The 22,397-nt window shown below is 41.6% G+C and overlaps 1 protein-coding gene across 4 annotated transcripts in view; it reads right to left on the bottom strand.

Moving 5' to 3' along the window:
- Nucleotides 1–22,397, bottom strand: part of LOC137334052 (RNA-binding protein 5-like) — a 48,170-nt gene that overhangs the window by 5,894 nt on the left and 19,879 nt on the right. For 3 of the 4 annotated variants that reach the window (XM_067998489.1, XM_067998491.1, XM_067998492.1), the window contains 10 exons: nucleotides 21,884–21,949; nucleotides 15,364–15,524; nucleotides 13,535–13,632; nucleotides 12,503–12,590; nucleotides 9,665–9,751; nucleotides 6,666–6,756; nucleotides 4,924–5,012; nucleotides 3,971–4,052; nucleotides 3,691–3,782; nucleotides 2,665–2,829 (listed from right to left, as the gene is read on the bottom strand). In XM_067998489.1, coding sequence (XP_067854590.1) covers nucleotides 2,665–2,829; nucleotides 3,691–3,782; nucleotides 3,971–4,052; nucleotides 4,924–5,012; nucleotides 6,666–6,756; nucleotides 9,665–9,751; nucleotides 12,503–12,590; nucleotides 13,535–13,632; nucleotides 15,364–15,524; nucleotides 21,884–21,949 — 1,019 coding nt within the window. The remainder of the gene's footprint in view (nucleotides 1–2,664; nucleotides 2,830–3,690; nucleotides 3,783–3,970; nucleotides 4,053–4,923; nucleotides 5,013–6,665; nucleotides 6,757–9,664; nucleotides 9,752–12,502; nucleotides 12,591–13,534; nucleotides 13,633–15,363; nucleotides 15,525–21,883; nucleotides 21,950–22,397) is intronic. The other variant, XM_067998490.1, reaches the window with a different exon arrangement.

The raw sequence follows: 22,397 nt of genomic DNA, 5'->3' as shown, positions 1-22,397 counted from the left end.
AACGGTTCTCCATAATGACATGGGACAACAGGTCATTTTGTTATCTCATTTCAGATTTCCAGTAGGTCATTCCCATGAGATGGTGCTGTTCTTGCATACACAGCATAGGCTCTCTGATAAGAACCCAATCTTGGTAGGGCAGTAGTCAGTTTAATTGGACCCTCAGCGACCAACTCCTCGACTAGGGAGGAGTTGGAAGGTGAGCTCCCTCCCACTTGCTGTGAATACAGAATAAAGGAACCAAGATCCACGTGTTTGAAGACAGTTGGCTAAGTCTGCTGAGAGAGGGACAAGGAAACCCTAGGCAGTTTATCTCAAAAACATTGCTGAACAAGCCTTGGTCTGATTTGAAACCAGCACTGACCAAAAGCAAGTGTATTTATCCTGTTGACCTGGACAGGGTGACATGTTTTTTTTCTTCTTATTTACGAGAAGGGGTAGAGGTTAAGTTGAAGAGTAACTGTACATTCTCTTAATGACTAAAATAAAATAGCTTATATTAAGTGTTATTCAGTATAGTCAGTACAGGGATGATGTAAAAGAGGAAATAAGGAAAGCAAAGAGAGGGCATGAAAAAATATTAGCTAGTAAGATTAAAAAAAAACCAAAGATGTTTTATCAGTACATTAAGAACAAGAGGATAGCTAAGGAAAAGGTGGGACCTAACAGGGATGATAAGGGTAACTTGTGTGTAGAAGCAGAGGATGTGGGTAGGGTTTTAAATGAATATGCGTATTCACAAAGGAAAGAGATGATCTGGATGTTGTAGTTAAAGAGGAGAGGTGTGAAATACTGGATAAGGTAAACATAATGAGAGAGCAAGTACTAGAGGTATTGGAATCCTTGAAAGTTGATAAGTCACCAGGGCCGGATGGATTGTTTCCTAGGCTATTGAAGGAAGTCAGGGAGGAAATAGCAGATGCTCTGAGGATCATTTTCCAATCCTCACTAGATACAGGGGAGGTACCGGAGGACTGGAAGACTACAAACGTAGTACCATTGTTTAAAAAAAAAGTCTGAGGGAAAGGCCAAACAATTATAGGCCGGTCAGTCTTACCTCGGTGGTGGGCAAACTATTAGAATCAATAGGATAAACTGTCACTTGGAAAGGCATGGTTTAATCAGGGATAGTCAGCATGGATTTGTTCAGGGAAGGTCATGCCTTACAAATCTGATTGAATTCTTTGAGGAAGTGACTAGGAGGATTGATGAGGATAGTGCAGTGGATGTTGTCTACATGGATTTTAGTAAGGCATGTGACAAGGTCCCACATGGCAGACTGGTCAGAAAGGTAAAAGCCCATGGGATACAGGGAAATGTGGCGAACTGGATCCAAAATTGGCTCAGTAACAGGAAACAAAGGGTAAAAGTTGATGGATGTCTTTGCGAATGGAAATCCGTTTCCAGTGGTGTGCCACAGGTGTTGGGTCCCTTGCTGTTTGTGGTATATATTAATGAATTGGACTTGAATGTAGGGGGCACGATTGGCAAATTTGCAGATGACACAAAAATTGGCCGTGTCGTTGATAGTGGAGAGGACAGCTGTAGACTCCAAGAAGATATCAATGGGTTGGTAGAGTGGGCGGAAGAGTGGCAAATGGAGTTCAACCCAGAGAACTGTGAGGTAATGCACTTAAGGAGGGAAAACAGTAAAAGGGAATACGCAGTAAACGGGAATATATTGAGGGGTAGAGGAAGTGAGAGACCTTGGAGTGCATGTGCACAGGTCCCTGAAGGTGGCAGTACAGGTAGACAAGGTTGTGAAGAAGGCATACAGAATGATTTCCGTTATTAGCCGAGGTATAGAATACAAAAGCAGGGAAGTAATGATGGAACTGTACAAAACGCTGGTAAGGCAACAGCTGGAGTATTGTGCGCAGTTCTGGTCACCACATTTACAGGAAGGACACAACTGCTCTGGAGAGAGCGCAGAGAAGATTTACAAGAATGTTGCCAGGGCTTGAAAATTGCAGCTACGAGGAGAGATTGGATAGGCTGGGGTTGTTTTCCTTGGAGCAGAGAAGGCTGAGGGGAGACTTGATTGAGGTGTACAAAATTATGAGGGGCCCAGATAGAGTAGACAGGAAGTACCTGTTTCCCCTAGCGGAGAGTTCAAGAACTAGAGGATATAGATTTAAGCTAATTGGCAGAAGGATTAGAGGGCACGAGGCAAAACTTTTTTTACCCAGAGGGTGGTGGGTGTATGGAATTCGCTGCCCGAATTGGTGGTAGAGGCAGGGACCCTCAACTCTTTTTAAAAGTACCTGGACCTGCACCTAAAGTGCTGTAAGCTGCAGGGCTACAGACCAGGTGCTGGAAGGTGGGATTAGAATGGGCACCTGGTTGTTCTTCGAGCCGGCGCGGACAGGATGGGCTGAACGGCCCCTTCTGTGCTGGATCTTTTCTATGGTTCTAGTTCCCCATTCTGAAGATTGGAGAGGTGCATGTGCGAGGAACAGAATATCCTGTTCGTGTAACAAGGTGTTATGCGATCGCACATTTAGATACTGGGTATCAAAAGAAAACTCCCAATTGGAGGCAACGTGGGTCCACTTACGGGAGACTAGCGATGCTACTGAGAGAATATCTAAAGGCAGATCCGAAAAGATTTTAATAGTGCTCTGTACATTATGGATATTTGCTATATGTAATTTTTTTTTTAACCTGCTGTGCAGTTTTGCTCTTTGGTTTCTCTTTCTTCTCTTTACCATCTTTATTAGCTGCACCAGCAGCAGCATTCTGCTGTGCTGTATATTCTGATGCAGGCAGGTACTTTTGCTTCTCTCCGTCCCAGTACAAATATTGCTGAGTTTGTCCATTGTAGTAGTACTGAAACAAAGCAAAAGATACTTAGCATAAATCCATGATATATCAGCATCTTGTGCTGCTCTCAAACACCTTCTAGTGATTGCTTTTGAAGCAGCAATGGCAGAAACTTCTCATTTAGAATCAGAGAGTTTGTAACATGAGACTCAAGAAAGGGAAGGTGATTTTTTTTTTAAGAGGAACAATCAAGAAATAAAATTATGGGAAGATTGAAAAACATTATACTGTGCTCTATATAGTTTTCTGTTTCTGGGTCCCTCCATCATAACCTACATTCAATAAATCAGTGATTGTAAAAAGGACCTTTTATATGCTTCTCTATTATAGAAGGAATTATAAGCAGTAGGCTATTGAAAAGATGCCGGTGCACCACCATAAAGTTTTAACCGCATCGTCACACAAAACATGTATATTATATTTTGAAGGGTCAGCCATGGCTCTAAGCCCCACACCAGAGACTTAAGCAAGTAATTTAGGCTGCCACCTCAGTGCAGTACTGAGGGAGTGTTGCATTGTTGGAGGTGCTGTCTTTTGGGTGAGATGTTAAACCAGGCGGACGTAAAAGATCCCATGGCACTATTCAAAGAGGAGCAGTGGAGTTCTCCCAGTGTCCTGGCCAACAATTATTCCTCAACAAACATCACAAACAAATTAGTCATTTATCTCACTGAAATTTGTGGGACCTTGTGTACAAATTGGCTGCTGCATTTGCTTATATTACTGCAGTGACTACACTTCAAAGTACATTTTGTGAAGACCTTTGGGATAACCCGAGGATTGAAAAGCATTGCATAAATGCAAGTTTTTTTCTTATTATTTGGATGTATTAACATAATTAACAGTTTCAATAAAGAGCGCTTTTACCTGCGAGTTAGGATCATAGTAAAGTCCAGTTTGTGGATCATAGTAAAATCCAGATGAATCATCATACTGGTAACTGGAAACATCAGGTACAGCTGTAAAACAAGCATAAATAATTTTAGGGAAGAAATCCACGAGACTTCTATGAACAGAGACGTATAAGTAACTCAACTTACAGGGCTTTAAAGTGTCAACCAAGTGACAATATCCAAAAGCACATGCAGAATTGGAAGCTGTGTGTGGACACTATTTAAAAATAAAGTACTTTAAATCCTTTACTTACGGAATTTGGAGTCTGAAGAAACAGCACCTGGACCTACAGCCTGTTGACCGACTGGTGTTGATGGATGTGCAACATCTACCTGCTGGGTACAAAACAAATCCACAACAATTGCTCCAGAACTTTCACACTTTCATAATCTTCACATTTCAAATATTCCTTTAATAGGCACCCAGTTAAAAAGATTAAAATATATTCACAAAACATTTCAATACTTAATAATGCACAATTGAAAGGGATTTCTCAGGGCATTGGGGATCCAGAAATGTGGGGAGGCACCTGGGACCAGTTCCAACCCACTCCTTCAATCCTGTATTCGACATTGGACAGGTAGCCCAATAAGAGTAAAATTGCTTTTCAAAAACAATTTCTCTGTCTCACAGCACAAAAAAACAATAGTCTCAGTTTCCGTTGCAGAGATCCAATAAATGGATAGGGAATCACTGATTCATGAACAACTAGGCAACGCACAAAATGTCTCATGTAAAAAGGCTGCAGAGATGTAAAAAGTCTGTGGTTTGAAAAGACATACAGCTTCTTCTCCATTTCAACAATCCTTATTTTTTGGAAAGGGGAAGGAGAGGAGAAACAACAGTATTTTCTTGAGGCACGCTTACATTAAATGCTTCTGTAGTATGGGTCACAGGAGAGCCATGTCTGTGTACTGCTCCCCTTATAACAGCAGAATCACTGACCCTTACCTCTGAAATCTTACAATCAGGATAAGGGAGTCAGTTTTTGTAATGTAAACACTAGGAGCAATGCTTGGACATGGCTTTCCCATTACCCAAACTAGAGAATCACGAGATGTAAAAGTGCCTTTTAAAAGTCTAGCCTCCTTTAAGTTCTTAACATCATGCTGATGCATATTGTTAGATCTGAAGATGGGACAGCAGAGGCAAGGACAAAGAAACTTCTGAAGAAAAAAATTCAGTTCCCAGCTAAAATGATCTTACCTGAGCACTTTGCTGGTAGCTTTGTGCGTGGCTTGAATATACAGGAACCTGCGATACAGGTGTGTTTGCAGAAGTGCTAACAGCAGGACCTGCACAAAAAACACATGTAATTTGTTTTAAAAAGCCATACACATTAACACTGAACCAACTTATTACATTGTATAATGCAGATTAAAACAGATGAAAACATCAGCTCCACATAAAATACTTGAGATTGCTGAATTCAAAGCAGCATATTTTTGATACTTAAAGCAGACCATTATGATTACGTATGCAGTTAGCTGTTTTATAAGTTGCATTCTGTATCCCATTCAATATTCCACCTGTTGCTCATCTCTGTGCTTCTTTTAGAAATGGAAAGCAAGCACAGGTCAAGATGTAGACTTCTCCCATAATCTCCCCCAATAGTTGTCAAACAGACATCCGAAGATGCTATGCAGCACAAGGGAAAGTACACATGGCAAACTCGCTACTGTCCCTAACTAAACATATATAGTGAACACAACATCCAGCCTGGAACATTGCTTCAATTAGGATTCAGCTACAGAATAAATTACACACTAATGCCTAAAATTATTGAAGATTTTAGAGCCACTGTGCAGAAGTTACTGCCATTGAATCTTAATGCAGTTTTTCTTTCTGAACTTTTGGGATAGCAACACTGGTCCTCAAAAGGGAAACAATTAGAATGTCAAACCTAAGTCAATTTTCACATATTTCTGCAGTCAACTTCAATTACACAACCTAAGCATAGAATTCTGAGATATGAAAGCACTTCCCAATCAACTTGCACTACATTCAAATCTAGTACATCTAACCTGTTAACTTAAATGAGAGATTCCAAACATTTCCAACTACACAGAATTTTAATGGCTCAAAACAGTTTGCAACATACATTATTCCAGTGCACTCAACTTTTGAAACTGAATGACCAAACCACTGCCTGTTCTTTGTACACAACCTCTGCAAACATTTAATACAATCAATTTAATCCTAAAATTGACTTAGAGGTATCAGTCTATTTTAAAAGCATGGTTCAACATTAAGGTTACTGAACAACTAATCCAGTGGCACTACAATTATATATGCTATGGGATACTTGAACTACTAGACTTTAATGTTGTGTTAAATAAGCTTTTTGTACGCTGAATACAACACGTCATCTAATGTTACACTGACCAAATGTTCTCTCCAGACACACCAAGTTTGAAAGTACAAACTAACTGTTCTGCTGGGTGTTTTTCTACATTACAAGTGGACACAGTACAACAATTACACACATCTATCATTATGTTTCCTGAAGTCAGAGCGACAAAGCTGCAATCAGCAACATACCAGAAAATAAACTACCTATGCATGCGTGTTGAAGGCAGTTTCTAGTACATCTAAACACAAACTGAACAGTGCAGTGAGTATATAATAGTACTGGAATGCATTCACTGCTCCACTACCAAACATACTGATGTGGTGACCTAAAGTAAATTTTGTTAAACAGGTTTGTGTTGTGATATTTGGATAAAATTGAATTGCTGTAGGTGAACAGAGACTGACAAGTTGGCTATTTTTAATCTGCAGTTTACAAAAAACCTGACTTAATTATGCATGTCTCCGAACTCAAAATTACCAACACTTGTGTAATTTCTTCTTCGGCTAAACCTGCTTTAATGGTTTAGTAAAGGAATAACATTGCACCAACCTCTCAATTCAGTCTTTCATTCTGAAAGAGAACGCTGACACCCTACCTGTGAGAGTAGCTGCTGCCTGGTATGTGACAGGTGGTTGTTGACTGGGGTCCACAGAGCCTTGTTGAAAGTACTGGTAATCCTGCGAGTACTGTGCCGATTGCACACATTTCATAGTTAGTGTGGTGCACATAGAAGAACTCTAATTAAGACTGCACTTTAGAATATCCGTATATAAAATACATACAAGGCACTGTACTGCGTTTCCCAGTGAAATAAAACTCAAACTGCTGTGGTACAGGTGGGATTTTGGATTTTTTTTTTGTTTCCCTTCTCCTTTTCAGGGATACCTTTGCCAGCTACCATTCCTTGGATGAGAAGACAGGACAACAACCTGTTCCCAGGTTTTTGTCAGTGTTGCTCTATAACTGGCAATAAAGCCCACAAGAATAGCCCTGATGCAACTCTTCCTTTAATTTTCCTTTCTTTTATTTTTGCAAGGAAGTGCCTGGTTTTCACTACAACCCCTCCACCATCCATCCCCACTGTCAGCAAAAACTCTTTCTGTACTGCTTTTAACCGTTGACAGAATTTTTGAAAATACATATGTCCGCTTGTATGCATTATAAAGAACATAAACGCGTAGCGAGTTAAGATAACAAGGTGTCCCAGGACTCAAGAGGACCTTCATAAACCATTCAAGATTTGCTTTTGCTGTTCAAGACATCAGAATCCCTTGGACTATTCAATTTATCATACTGGTCTGATACTCTCATTTTAATTTTCATCAACACTGGGGAACAGGCAATGTTGACCGTGTGGGCAACAGCATGTCCATGCACATTATTTTCGTAGTAAAAGCTGTCATTTTTATGCATCTGGGCTCACTGAAACTGAGTTATAACTATCATGCTGCGAGGAGGAGCATTTTGCATATTATGCATTTTTAAATAGAGTACACTGAGCACTGTAGCGGGTTGGCACACCATTCTTTCATTGCTAAAATCAGGGCTCATCATAGCCCAGGGTGGGATGAAAACATCCTCCCTGTTGGCTGTAAGGGTAAGTGAAATGAGCCTGGGCAGTATAATCCTCCTTCAAATGGGTGTGGGCCATATAACAAAATAACCTAGAAACTCGCAGCAAGTTAGAAATCTGACAAACTCTGCAGCTGGCCCGTACTAAGTGTGATCTAGCAGGGCAGGTTAATAACAAAAAGTACCCAAAGTGGAAAATCCCCCACCAGATATCCCTCACTTTGAACAAAGAAATCGCCAAAAGATACATATAAATTAAAAACAAATTCCTAGGTGAGGAATAGCACATCACTTGCTGCACAGAGCTCACGCCTGACACGGCCCCAGCTCAAGAGTACCTCCAACAGTGCCAGCATAACAAGCTGTTTTGCAAATTATGTTGAATTCATGAACATTGAAACAGGAAATATTGCAGTCTGGATACAAACCATGGAGCACATAAATACAACTATTATTGTAGAACTATACAAAAATAAATTGTATAGCAAATATCACTGCTTGTAATCATTCCTTCAGCAGAAAACAAACTAGATTTAGAAACTTTTACTATTTTGTGCATGTTTAGAAATATGCTTATTGGATGATGTAGTGCTACAGCATGCTGGTGTTCCATATCATTTTCTAATGGAATGGTAGGACATAGGGCCATAGTTCCCCAAGCAAGGAATTCCTATCTTAGCCACGTCATTATGAAAAAGGAATTGTGGACAGGCTAATCACTTCACCACAAGAAGGGGAAGAAAAAAATTAGTATCACCAGGACAGATTGTATGCACTCATAGCAGCCAATTGGAGCAGGGCTGGCTGCTTTAAGAACCTGGGAATAGGCAAACACAATGACACAGGAAACATTTTAATTCTTGTAGGATGGGAACATTTCATCAAGTTCGGGAAAGCTTTGATAATGGTAAGATTGCTCGTGCACCTGAATACACAAGAACAAATTTCTATTTTTAAAAAAAATCAACTCCAAAGAAAAAGCTATGACTGTTACTCAACAATGTTTGACCACCATTCTAGTGATGTTCCCACATCAGTATTTAACATTTATATAAATAATTACTAACTCAATTTAGTTATCTCTCCCCATTTTCCAGGCTCCATGTACAATAATATTGCCAATAGGATATGCAGACAACCTGCTCCAAAGTCTACTAATGCTCTCTGCAACTAACTACTTCAGTGCGTTTGAGTGGCCCTTGGAGGCAACTTTTCATTCATCCCTCTGACGTGGCATTTCTCCACTCAATCCCTCCCTCCACAGCCTTACTCAGATAAGAAAGAAAACTGGAAGGGGTAGGACCCTGAAATGCTAAGCAAGTGACAAGTGACTGGAAGAGAAAACCCAGATCAGAATCTTACAACTCTCAAGTTATCCAGCAAGTCTACAGCCATTAGGATTTGCTTGATTTTGTTTTTAATCAGAGGATGAGAAAAAGATTTTTGGGGGCCATCATAAATATTGCATCATTCATTCCAAATCCCAGCTTCAATACCTATAACTTTACTGATTCATCAGGGGCGGCTATTGAAAATTCATGTAACAGCTAATCTGACCTCGAATGACTTAAAAGTAGGAATAAATGGATAATTATTTGATATTACATTAAAAGCATTTGAAAACAAGCTTTTATTCTGTAGGCAACTTAAACAGAGGGGAGCGATTCTCCAAATTTAAAATAAAATTTGAAGTATTTCATTCCCACAGAGATAAGAATGCAAAATCACTAACCTAAAGAGGGATTTGATCTCAACTGTTAAGTATTAGTGGTCAACGGATACCTCAACTCTGTTCTGGAATGTGTGCTTAATGAGGTACACTCACTTTTAAACAATCACACTTATGCAGCATGCACTAAGTGGTTTTATGTTCCTCTGTGCCATTTGAGTCTTTACAGTGCATGGAGAGTTTAGATCCGTAGACTATTCAGGAGTAACTGATATCCCTCTTTCCCTTGCTCCCATGGTGGGTATAAAGTTTTATTTTAGCTTGTACTTATTGCCCATGGATCCACTACCAACCTGTGAATAAGGCTGACCGTAGCTATCCTGTCCAGACGGTGGGAGGTAATTGTAATCGAGGTTCATTGGATCTGAACCCTGCTGAGCCTTTAAGAAATGTCATAAAATGGGACAAGTCAAAAGTAGAAAATATTTTCAAATAGAGCAAAAATCACCTAAAAATACAAATTCATATTTGCAGCCATATTACAAAAATGTGCACTTATTTGCTCAACTTTGGAAAAGTAAATCAAAACATACCATACCATACCAAAGAGCAGTATAATTATTGGTGCTCCCTACCTATGGATTTGTGTTGTAACATAAGGTCTGGGCAGTCATTTCAAAAAGCATGTTCTGTCACTCAGTACTCTTGACAGTATAGCTCTAAGTACATTTAGGATGTCTCAATAAGAGACTTTACATACACAAAATTCATCAAGAGCCAATCTGTGAGCTTTAGAACGTAAGCCACTGAACAATGGAGCACCAGACTAGTGACTGTATATACCAGACAATCTGGCATGTAAGAATGTACTTTGGATGTATTATGATGCTCCAAATCAAACCATTAGGATGTGCAAAAATAACTTGACATGATTTACTCTCCCATTTCCCTTTCTTGTGGGGTGGAAAGACTGAAGAGCATTAATATGCTCTAGATACACTGGTTAATCTAAAAGCAATAAAAAATTCATAGTTTCTATTTGCAGGTACTTGGTCACAGACATCGAGCTGTGGCCGTTAAAGCGAATTGGAGAAAATCACAGGCTGTTGAGTGCAGAAGTGGAGAATCCCAGCCCGTGTCATATTGGCAGATTGTGGGCACTATTGTGCTATTCTCCTATGCCTATTTAAAACTGGTTTGTGACTGTCGACATTCATTTAACTTGGTACAGTTCACACAGACTCATCCAGTTGGTATGAGCTGCATTTCAAACCACACTCCTGGGATGAAATGAGAATGCTAGCCCACTGTGCTATAAGAACATAATAGGAGCAAGAGTAGGCCATATGGCCCCTCGATCATTCAATCAGATCATGGCATCTTCGACCTCAACTCCACTTTCCCGTGCGATCCCCATATCGGACTGCTGTCCTTTGTCTCACTAGCTTTGAAAGGGGGCTGAGCATTTTGTCCTTGGAGGGAATACAAAGGAGAGCAACAAAGCTGATGAATGGGATTGCACACTGGTGTTGTGCTAAGCCATGAGAAAAACAAGGGTTACTAGGGATGCTTGTACTGGAAAAAGGTGGCTTTGAGTTGATATTGAGACATGTGATTTTAATTGGCTGCCGCGTTTCCTACATTACAACACTGACTACACTTCAAAAATACTTCACTGGCTGTAAAGTGCTTTGGACATCCTGAGGTCATGAAAAGTACTGTATAAATGGAAGTCTTTCTTTAAAAGAGATAAACTGAATCCCAGAATAGTTAGTATATAGAAATACAGATGCAAGTTTAGATGAGAAAAGGTGAATGCACAGATACGATGAAACGTCATCTGAGGGTGGTGAAAATGTGGAATAGTCTACCAAAGGCGATGGAGCAGGCAGAGTGTGTTACAAATTTCAATGGCGTGATGGATACATTTTTGGAAGACTGGGCTACTGAAGGGTGTTAAGTCTGTGATCTTGGGGACTGGCCTGATGGACAGAAATACTGTTTTCCAGTCTTGTTCACAGCGTGATGTTCTTAAGGACATTGGGTCATCACATCTGAGGTGGGGAGATAGGTAGTAATGCTTCATGGGTAACCATGGTCTCGTGGAACTTGCTTGGTTGCCCAGGGAGTCGAGGAGAAACTTACCAGAGTTTTTCCTGAAACTGACCACAGGTTTCTGTTTTTGTGTCTCTCCCAGGACTTAGCATTGCTAATGATTGGGTAAGATTGTGCACTAGGGCGTACCATGGAGAGGATAGGCTGATTACAGATGGGTCTTTCTTTTCATATGTTTGTGAATGGCTTGAAACAGGAAATTAATTCAAATGGTATGTTAGACTTTATTGTAGGGGGTTTGGAGTATAAGAGTAAGGATATCTTGCTGCAATTATATAGGGCTCTGGTGAGACCACACCTAGAGTACTCTGTACGGTTTTGGTCTCCTTACCTAAGGAAGGATATACTATCCTTTGAGGGGCTGCAATGAAGGATCACTAGATTGATTCGTGGGATGAGAGGGTTGTCCTATGAGGAGAGAGAGATTGAGTCGTATAGACCTATATTATCTGGAATAAAAGAAGGATGAGAGGTGATCTCATTGAAACGTATGGAATTCTTAGAGAGCTTGACAGGGTAGATGCTGAGAGGCTGTTTTCCCTGGCTGGAGAGTCTAGAACTAGGAGTCATAGTCTCAAGATAAGGAGTTGTCCATTTAAGACTGAGATGAGGAAGAATTTCTTCTCTCAGAGGGTTGTGAATCTTTGGAATTCTCTACCCCAGAGGGATGTGGATGCTCAGTCGTTGAGTATATTCAAGACTGAGATCGATAGATTTTTGGACCCTAAGGGAATCAAGGGTTATGGGGATAGGGCGAGAAAGTGGAGTTGATGAAAATGAGCAATGATCTTACTGAATGGCAGAGCAGGTTCGAGGGGCCGTATGGCCTACTCCTGCTCCTACTTACGTTTTTATGTAGTGCAACCTGCTGTAGGAGTTCTGCCTTTTATCACACACCACCAACATGGCAATTAGTAACTTACCATCGAATGGCATGTAATATTCCCATTTCACAGTACATCACTGAATTCTTGTGATACTGTTTGTGGTTCCCAACATACTTTTGGTAATTTAACTGACAAAAATCTTTAAACAATTGCGTTGCAAAATGTATTCTTTTAGCCATAAGGTTTTACCTGGCTTGATGACCACTGAGCTGCAGCGATGGCTGTACTTGCAACAGTCATGGCACTGATCCGATTTCCATCACCAAGAAAGAGATCCCTGAACAGGAAAGCAAGTTGGACATTAATAAAACGATCAAGCTATGTAGTCATGGATGATTTTGCCCAAAGCGAGTAATGAACAAATTCAGGCCCCATAACTGATTAAACATGGGCAACGCTGCAGACATCTGACAATTACATGAATTTTTGGGAGTCTGTCCAATCCTGCTAAATCTGGCAGTGTGACCAAGTGACCGTGCAGATGGAACTTAATTTTACTTCTGAATGGCACAGTGGAGCAGTGTGTTGAGCATTCCAATGGAACACACCAGAATGCTAGGACCTATAATTTTCCACACACAAATAACTGATTTCAGCTGAGTTGTTGGGTGAAGCGAACAAGCACAGAGCAAACTTCCCATGAAAAGGGAAGAGGGGAAAGATAGAAGGACAAACTCATATTCTTGCCCCCAAATCAAACCTGCGTTTTAACAGATGAGATTTCTTTAAAAATCAAGCACAAAATATCTACAGGAGTTACATGCAGCTCCAATACACTGCACATGAAGTGGCAGGACACGAGATTGAACCTAGAATTTCCCAGTGAGTTTTCCAATCACAAATATTCAGTCATTGGAAACCATGAAGCAGAGGCCAAAAGTTTCTCATAAGGAGGCAGGGAAGATCAGTGCCATCATTCCAGTGCTACTCTTGCACACCTCCAGCACTCAGGCATGCAGCTGCAATGTAGGTTTTCAGTCTATCATTTCAGTGTGTGGCACAGGGATGAGATTTCAGGGATAGATAACTTAAGGTTGGTTTCAAACCATTTTCTTACCTCCCCAATCTCCTAGGTTCTCAAACTGATAGCTGGTCGAGAGCAACACTTGCAGAAGTCCAGGAACAGGTTTCCCATCCCAAAATTTATGTTTATATGATGTAATGGTATCAGTGCCAGTCTTAAAACTAAATCAGTTTAGCTTTAGGAGGTCAGTTACTTACTTCCTTGCACTCTTTGCAAAATCAACACCAATAGTTTTGCCATCAATGCTCAGTGGTGGCTGCAAGGACTGCAGTATCTGAAGAAGATGAGAAGCCTCCTGTAAATTGGAGGAAGATAGCAAGTGGTCAATTTAATTGCATTAAAGATGATTTCTCTTGAGGGGGTCATCAAATGCAGTATCCGTGATTTGAGGGTGGTGTGGGTTGGCTGGCAAGATTCCAGTTCGCCAAATTTCTTTTTGGTGGATTTACTGGTTTTCACCTTGGTATTCTTTTGCGGTTTTGAAGTTGTTCGTTCTTATTTCAGTATTAGTAATAGTAGTTCTTGATTGCTATAGTTGAATATTTGGTTTTAGTGTGCAGCATTGTTAGTAATAATGCTTCAATAAAAATCATTTGCAGTTCCTCCAAATAATATTTGGCTAATTCTACAACTACTAAATACCTTCAACAGCTAACTTCAAGCTGCATGATTCTATCTGACTAAAATTAGTCAAAATTTAAGCAAACTTAAAGGAATTGGAAAATATCAATAGTTTTTATTTTTTTTCCCCAAAGAAAATGCCTTTGTACAGCACGTCATTCGCCCCATCCTTTCACATGGCTATGTTAACAGTGAAAGTCCCCATTCCTTTAAACATAGCACAGAAGGAAGGTGTACATTTTCAATGCACTTCACACAAATTAAATGCAATGACCATAATGAGTTGGGAGACATGTAATTATTTAATGCATCCCAAAAAGGATCATGTTAATACACTGCATAATTGAATCTACTTATTCAGAACAGGTCTTTTTTGAGGAGGGGATAGGAAACAAAAGGAAAATGGGGCTCCAAATCTAGTAAAGCTATACTCCCAACAAATGAGATTCCTTTGGAACAGAAAGTGTGCACGGGAAGCCGTCATATTACTTAACAGAATGCATAAAGCATGTTACAGCAAGGCACCCTTTAGAAATCATTACAGAACACAACTTCTGTGATGCAGTGATTTGAGTGTCCAGACATAAGAATTGCTTGCCTTAACAGAATACATTAAATTAACCCTTATGCTTATCCATTTAAGTGTTTCTTTTTAAAAAAGACTGCACCTTTTTTGAATACATAAAATATGCTGATTGTAGTGTTGCATGCTTTTATCCTAAGTACCAGCAGCACCAGTTAGGAAAGCCAGTGCTATAACAAGTACATACAGACCATTAACAAATGTGCATTTAAATATAATTAAGGGCTTGGATGACAGAGGGTTAGTACGCTGGTTCTTCACCTTTGGGAACCAAAGATTGAATTGAGCTCAGTGATGGGATGAAAATCTCGTGGTCACTAAAAGGGTACAGTGAAAAAATAATTTTGCTCAGTTCCTCGTTTGCATGGGCCCCAAAGCATAGAACTGTCAATTAAAATTAAATTATAGGCAATTTTATTCAGAAAGGCCATGGGATAGCTGGGATAGCAGATGGAAAATAGCACATTTGTGAAGTGGGGTGCCCTAGGTAAGAGGTTACATCATAGCATTGGGACTGACCTGGGAGCCCTCATTTCTCAATCTGACCATCCCTCAATTAGACAGCATATAATTCAGCAAAAAAAAGTTAGCCGAAGGCACAATTCGTAAATCACCCCAAAGACTGAGATTATAGGGTTTTGTTTCAAGTACAGTCTATTACAGATCAAAGTTTGCAGGTTTCTTTGAGCAGATGCCTACCACCCTCTGTATGGTGCGTGATCTGAGGGGAAAACCCGCCAAGGAAGAAATCAGAGAATTCAAAAACCATATGCATCATCACTAATATTGCACCAACTGAATGCTTAGAAGACCAAAACTCACCACAATAGAAGCTAGCTGCACAAAAGCAAAGCCCCTGTTCAGTTGGGTCTGCTTGTCCTTAATCAGCCGAATATTGGAGAGAGACAATGCAGCATACGGAGAAAGAGCACTTAAGATGGACTCCACCGAGGTGTGGGAGCTAATATTTCTTAAAATGACAGCTGTTTTGGGGAAATAAAGATTTCTGTAAATCTGCAAGACATTAACAGCATACACACTATATATCCAGCATATTTGCACAATTATTTAAGATCAAATTAACCTCAGAAACCTGCTGGTCATAGTTGACTAAAAACAATGTCTCAGTGCCTCCTGATAGACCAGCCAGTTTGTCTAGTGAGTAGCCTGAACCATTCACAGCAGAAACGACCCTGGTCTGCACCTGGTTAGCTGGCCTCAGCCAGGAAAGTAGAGGGGGTACTAAATTGACCTCAGCGCTGCAGGATCTTTGTGGGGGGGAAAGAGAAAGAAAGTAGGTTCCTCATGACTATTCAGCAACTTCTGCAGTGAGTGCATGCATGTGTATATGAAGTGAGGACAGGTTGGAATTAATTGTGATGAAATAGCTGGCTGACAAAGCTCATCATGTCCAGGTGGCCACCTGGACAAGACACCTGACAAACTGGCATTCACGGAACCAATGAATCGAACACATTCAAGAGATAAAAGCTATGGAGAAAATGATCAAGAAAAAACTTATTCCATTTGCCTCTGGGCTTGAATGCACAACCCAACAAAATAAAAGTGGCCACTCTACCAAATTAAATAATTTTGAATTGTTTCAACAAAATGCACAATGGGATACTCAATCCCTAGAGATGCACTCTGGCTGCAGGAGGGAGTACTGAGGCTGCAGGTGTGAGCAGAGTAAGAGGATAGTATTTTTATCTTGACAACTCTGGTGAGGTCACTGAACTTCTTTCGGCATTGTAGCCACGCCCTGGGAAGCATTAACCTCCTCTGCAACCTTTTCCCACTGGTGGCGGAGGTGTGGCCTGATAGGCTTTCTTCCCCCAAGGAGGGACAGGAGCTCCCTCCTGCTGTCCTCCGCCTGGACCAGGGACTCCCAGGCAGCATCACAGAACCTAGGTGCCTCTGTAAACTTCAGCCCATATCCTAATTGATACAAAGTCCCATTCACCCATCACCCCTGTGCTCGCTGACCTACATAGCCTGGCCCCTCCCCATCTCTATAACCTCCTCCAACCTCTTCCAACAGGGAAGCACTTCTCAACACAGGAATGGCTGGAAATAGTACAGACAGGGCACCCACGACAATTTGCATTTACGTAGCGCCATTAATGTGGTAAAACGTCCCAAGGTGCTTCACAGGAGTGTTTTCTGACAAAATTTGACACTGAGCCACGCATGGAGCTAAGACGGGGGACCAAAAGCTTGGTCAAAGAGGTAGGTATTAAGGAGCGTCTTAAAGGAGGAGAGGGGGTACAGAGATTCTTAGAGAGGGAATTTCAGAGCTCAGCACCTAGACATCTGAAAGCATGGCCGCCAATGGCAGGGCAAAGGAAATCTTGGATGCACAAGAGGCCAGAGTGGAGGAGTGCAATTCTTGGAGAGATGTAGGGCTGGAGTAGGTTATAGAGATAGGGAGGGGCAAGGCTGTGGAGGGATTTGAAACAAGGATGAGAATTTTAAATTCGAGGCATTGCTGGACCGGGAGCCAATGTAGGTCAATGAGCACAGGGGTGAATGGGACTTTGTATGAGTTAGGATATGGGCTGAAGTTTACGAGGCAATCAGGTTCTGTCCTGCCACCTTGGAGTCCCTGGTCCAGGCGGTGGACAGCAGGAGGGAACTCCTGTCCCTCCTTAGGGGCAGAAAGTCCTTCAAGCAATACCTCCACCACCAGTGAGAAAAGGTTGCAGAGGAGGTTAATGCCTCCCAGGGCGTGGCTACAATGCCGAAACAAGTTCAATGACCTTACCAGAGTTGTCAAGATAAGACTGTCCTTTTACTCTCTACTCACACCTGCAGCCTCACTTCTTGAAATACTCCTCTCCCCTGCTTCTCTTCACTCTCCTAAAATCACTGCACACTTCTCTCCACCTCCTCATACACTCACTATTATTGCAACTTTCACTTCCCCACACCTCAAATCTTACACGCTAATTTCCATCTATTCAACCAAGATAGGCACGTTCTCTAACCATCACAAGACCGTCACTAACACACACTTTTTATTTGCAGGGCAAGGTCACACACAACCTACGCTAAGAGGCTACCGCCAGAGGAGGCCAAACCAGCCTGCACATCCTCTCCCGTGAAAAAAAATGAGCAGGGAATGAGTCATGGCCGTGGCAAGTGGTAACGTTGGAGGAGACGTTGAACGATGTATCGTCTTTTTCCCTTACTTCCATTTCACCCTACACACTCAACAAACTGCAGCTGCTTTCACCAGCTACTTCTTCCTCTGCTCTCCCTTCAAGCTAACTCTTGTCCCTCTCTTTCATTTCAGGTGCTAGAAATTGGAGACATCTCAGCCACTTTAGGAAGAGGAAACCAGGATTCCTAATGATGCACCATCACTCAATCTGACCATAGCAAGCACCAGCTCGGAGACTGGCACCACGCGTACTTCAGAGGCTAGGCTAGAGGCAAGGTCCTCATGTTGAATCAGAGACTTCCAAAGCATCATATCACTCCTGCACTCCATTCTCGCGCAGAGCCATGGGAGGGCTGAGGCGCAGGGAGGGGTGAACGGGACCTTCCTGCCCGTTAGCGCCACGACTTGTTGAGCAAATTTATCACATGGAGTCAGGCGCTGGGGAAAACCAATATCACAAAAGGGTCCAACAAAAGCTTAGGCCCCTTGTTTAAATATTTTATTCATCATTCCACATACTTCCGGCGCGCGCCCAGGATGCCTACGGAGCAAGCCGATCCAATATAGCAGGCAGCGTACTTATGGAGCGGAATTAGCATCATGTTGCACGCTTAGGCGCCATTTTCATAAAATCATAGAATGGTTACAGCACAGGAGGCTGCCATTCGGCCCATCGAGCCTGTGCCGGCTCTCTGCAAGAGCAATCCAGCTAGTACCACTCCACCACCCTTTCCCCGTAGCCCTGCAAACTTTTTTCCTTAAAGTACTTATCCAATTCCGCTTTGAAAGCCAAGATTGAATCCGCCTCCACCACCCCTTCAGGCAGTGCATTCCAGATCATAACCACTCGCCGCATAATAAAGTTTTTCCTCATGACTCCTTTGGTTCTTTTGCCAATTACCGTAAATCTGTGTCCTCTGGCTCTCGACCCTTCTGCCAATGGGAACAGCTTCGCTCTATCTACTCTGTCCAGACCCTTGATGATTTTCAACACCTCTATCAAATCTTCTCTCAACCTGCTCTGCTCTAAGGAGAATAACCCCAGCTTCTCCAGTCTATCCACACGTAACTGAAGTCCCTCATCCCTGGAATCATTCTAGTAAATCTGTTCTGCACCCGTTCTAACGACTTTATATCCTTCGTAAAGTGCGGTGCCCAGAACTAGACCATACTCTAGTTGTGGCCGAACTAGTGTTTTAAAAAGGCTCATCATAATTTCCTTCCTTTTGTACTCTATGCCTCTATTTATAAAGCCCAGGATCCCATATGCTTTTTTAACCACTTTCTCAACCTACCCTGCTACCTTCAAAGATTTGTGCACATATACTCCCAGGTCTGTGTTCCTGCACCCCTTTAAAATTGTACCCTTTAGTTTATATTGCCTCTCATTCTTCCTACCAAAATGTATCAGTTTGCACTTCTCTGCGTTAAATTTCATCTGCCATGTGTCTGTCCATTCCACCAACCCGTATGTCCTCTTAAAGTCCATCACTATCCTCCTCACTGTTCATTACACTTCCAAGTTTTGTGCTGTCTGCAAATTTTGAAATTGTGCCCTGTACAGCCAAGTCATTAATATATATCAGGAAAAGCAGTGGTCCTAGTACCGACCCCTGGAGAACACCACTGCAAATCGCCCTCCAGTCCGATAAACAACCGTTCACCACTACTCTGTTTCCTGTGACTTAGCCAATTTGGTATCCATGCTGCCACTGCCCCTTTTATTCCATGGGCTTCAACTTTGCTGACACGTTTGTTATGTGGCACTTTATCAAACAACTTTTGGAAGTCCATATACACCGCATCAACTACATTGTCCTTATCAGCACCCTCTGTCACCTCATCAAAAAACTCAAGTGAGTTAAACTCGATTTGCCTTTAGCAAATCAGTGCTGGCTTTCCTTAATTAATCCACACTTGTCCAAGTGACAGTTAATTTTGTCCCGGATTATCGTTTCTTAAAGTTTTCCCACCACCGAGGTTAAACTGACTGGCCTGTAGTTGCTGGGTTTATCCTTACATCCTTTTTTGAACAAGGGTGTAACGTTTGCAATTCTCCAGTCCTCCGGCACCACCCCCATGTCTAAGGATGATTGGAAGATTATGGCCAGTACCTCCGCAATTTCCACCCTTACTTCCCTCACCAACCTAAGATGCACCCCATCCATACTGGTGATTGATCTACTTTAAATACAGCCAGCCGTTCAAATTCCCTCCTCTATCAATTTTTAGCCCATCCAGTATCTCAACTACCTCTTTTAACTGTGATCTTCCTTGGTAGAGATACAAAGTGCTCATTTAGCATCTCGGCCATGCCCCCTGCCTCCATGCGTAGGTCTCCTTTCTGGTCCCTAATCGGCCCCACCTCTCCTCTTACTACTCGTTTACATGCCTACAGAACACTTTTGAATTCCCTTTTATGTTAGTTGCCAGTCTATTCTAATGCTCCCTCTTTGCCCCTCTTATTTCCTTTTTCACATCCCCTCTGAACTTTCGATACTCATCCTGCTTCTCACTTGTATTATCAACCTGACATCTGTCATACGCCGCCTTTTTCTGCTTCACCTTACTCTCTATCTCTTTCATCATCCAGGGAGCTCTGGCTTTGGTTGCCCCCACCTTTCTCCCTCGTGGGAATGTACTAGACCGTAACCAAACCATTTCCTCTTTAAAGGCCGCCCATTGTTAGATTACAGTTTTGCCTGTCAATCCTTGGTTCCTATTTACCCAGGCCAGATCAGTTCTCAACCCACTGAAATTGGCCCTCCTCCCATTAAGTATTTTTACTCTGGATTGCTCTTTGACTTTTTCTATGGCTAACCTAAATCTTATGATACTATGGTCACTGTTCCCTAAATGTTCCCCTACCGACACTTGCTCCACTTGACCCACTTCATTCCCCAGAACCAGATCCAGCAATGCCTCCTTCCTCATTGGGCCAGAAACATACTGATCAAGAAAGTTCTCCTGAACACACTTCAGATATTCTTCCCCCGCTCTGCTCTTTACACTATTACTATCCCAGCCTATATTAGGATAATTGAAGTCCATTATCACTACTCTATGGCTCTTGCACCTCTCTGTAATTTCCCTGCAAATTTGCTCCTCTATATCCTTCCCACTTGTTGGTGGCCTATAGAATACACCCAGTAGTGTAATGACACCTCTAACCAAATAGATTCTGTCCTTGACCCCTCTAGGACATCCTCTCTCTCCAGCACTGCAATATTCTCCTTAATCAATACTGCCACCCCTCACCTCCTTTCTTTCCTTCCCTATCTTTCCTGAACACTTTGTATCTAGGAATATTTAGTACCCAATCCTATCCTTTTTTGAGCCAGGTCTCCGTTATCGCCACAACATCATATTCCCATGTGGCTATTTGTGCCTGCAGATCACCAACCTTATCTTAGACCTTCTTGTATTCTCTTAGTCTGATCCCACCTAATACCGTACTATTTCTTACTCTAGTGCTATCTATCTCTCCCAATTCTTTGTGCACCTTGTTTCTCCTTTCCAATGCTACATCCTGGTGCCCATCCCCCTATCAAACCCTCCCCCTCAGCACTAGTGAACCTCCCCGCGAAGACATTGATCCCAGCTCTGTTGAGGTGCAATCTATTGGCCTGTACAGGTCCCACTTCCTCCAGAACTGGTCCCAATGCCCCAGGAATCTAAAGCCCTCCCTCCTGCACAATCTCTCCAGCCATGCTCTATCTTGCTATTTCTATACTCACGCAATATACTCACTATACTTTGCGCAATAAAAATGGGCGCGGCACCAATGAATTTCTAGGCCAGTGGTTTTGGTCTTGGCATTGTTTAAGAAGTTACAGCTAATCCTAAACTGGATGCAATATAAGAGATATTGCACGATGGATAAGTGGGAATGAATACAACCTGTAATTATGGCAGAGAATAAACTTTAAGAAATCTCTATGATTTCAAATTTTTTGAAAATCACTAGATCTTTTATATAAATCGTGAACTTCACACTGACATTGCTGTGTGAACACATTCATGTGCAAGATTAATGATATTACTGGAAAATTATTAAAAATTCAATTTGCAATGATTGCCAGGGAATTCTGCAGCTAATACACATAAAACATTGTACTGTAAAATGGAACTGTTGTTGAAAAGACCATAGCAAATGCACAGAAAATAATTTTAACTTACTATCACTGTAGTAATCAAGTGACTGTTGAACTTCTACTGATGCAGGGTGCTGATCCTGTTCTGACTCTGAGCAATAGAAAAACAGGTATTAAGCTTCATCACAAAATGAGACCAGTGATAATCTCTTTAAAAAAAAAATATAAACTGAAAATCATTGAACAGTATTAAGATACCATCAATGCTTTACGCAACAACAAAACCGTCAATTTTCTCCACATGCACGCAATTTTCTAGTCAGCAGTGCCCACCACTGACACCAGCTGAATAATTGTACAGTGTCAAATGTAACCCTTCATGAAGTTTTGCTAATATTTTTAAGTAACTTTGAAATAACAAAAGAAATACTTCACACTGAAACTGCCCTTTAATATAGCTGGGTTACTTCACCAAACTAAGCCAGTGTTGCCTCCCCCAACATCAACTGGAGTGAGGCTTCCACGGCATATGATTCTTTACTTATAAACTGTCTGGGAAAATAAGTTCAGAGCTCAGGTGAGAATGTATACAAATTCAA

Source organism: Heptranchias perlo, chromosome 17 (genome assembly GCF_035084215.1).
Source record: "Heptranchias perlo isolate sHepPer1 chromosome 17, sHepPer1.hap1, whole genome shotgun sequence".
Lineage (NCBI taxonomy): Eukaryota > Metazoa > Chordata > Chondrichthyes > Hexanchiformes > Hexanchidae > Heptranchias > Heptranchias perlo.
This window is presented reverse-complemented; position numbering and strand designations above follow the sequence as displayed.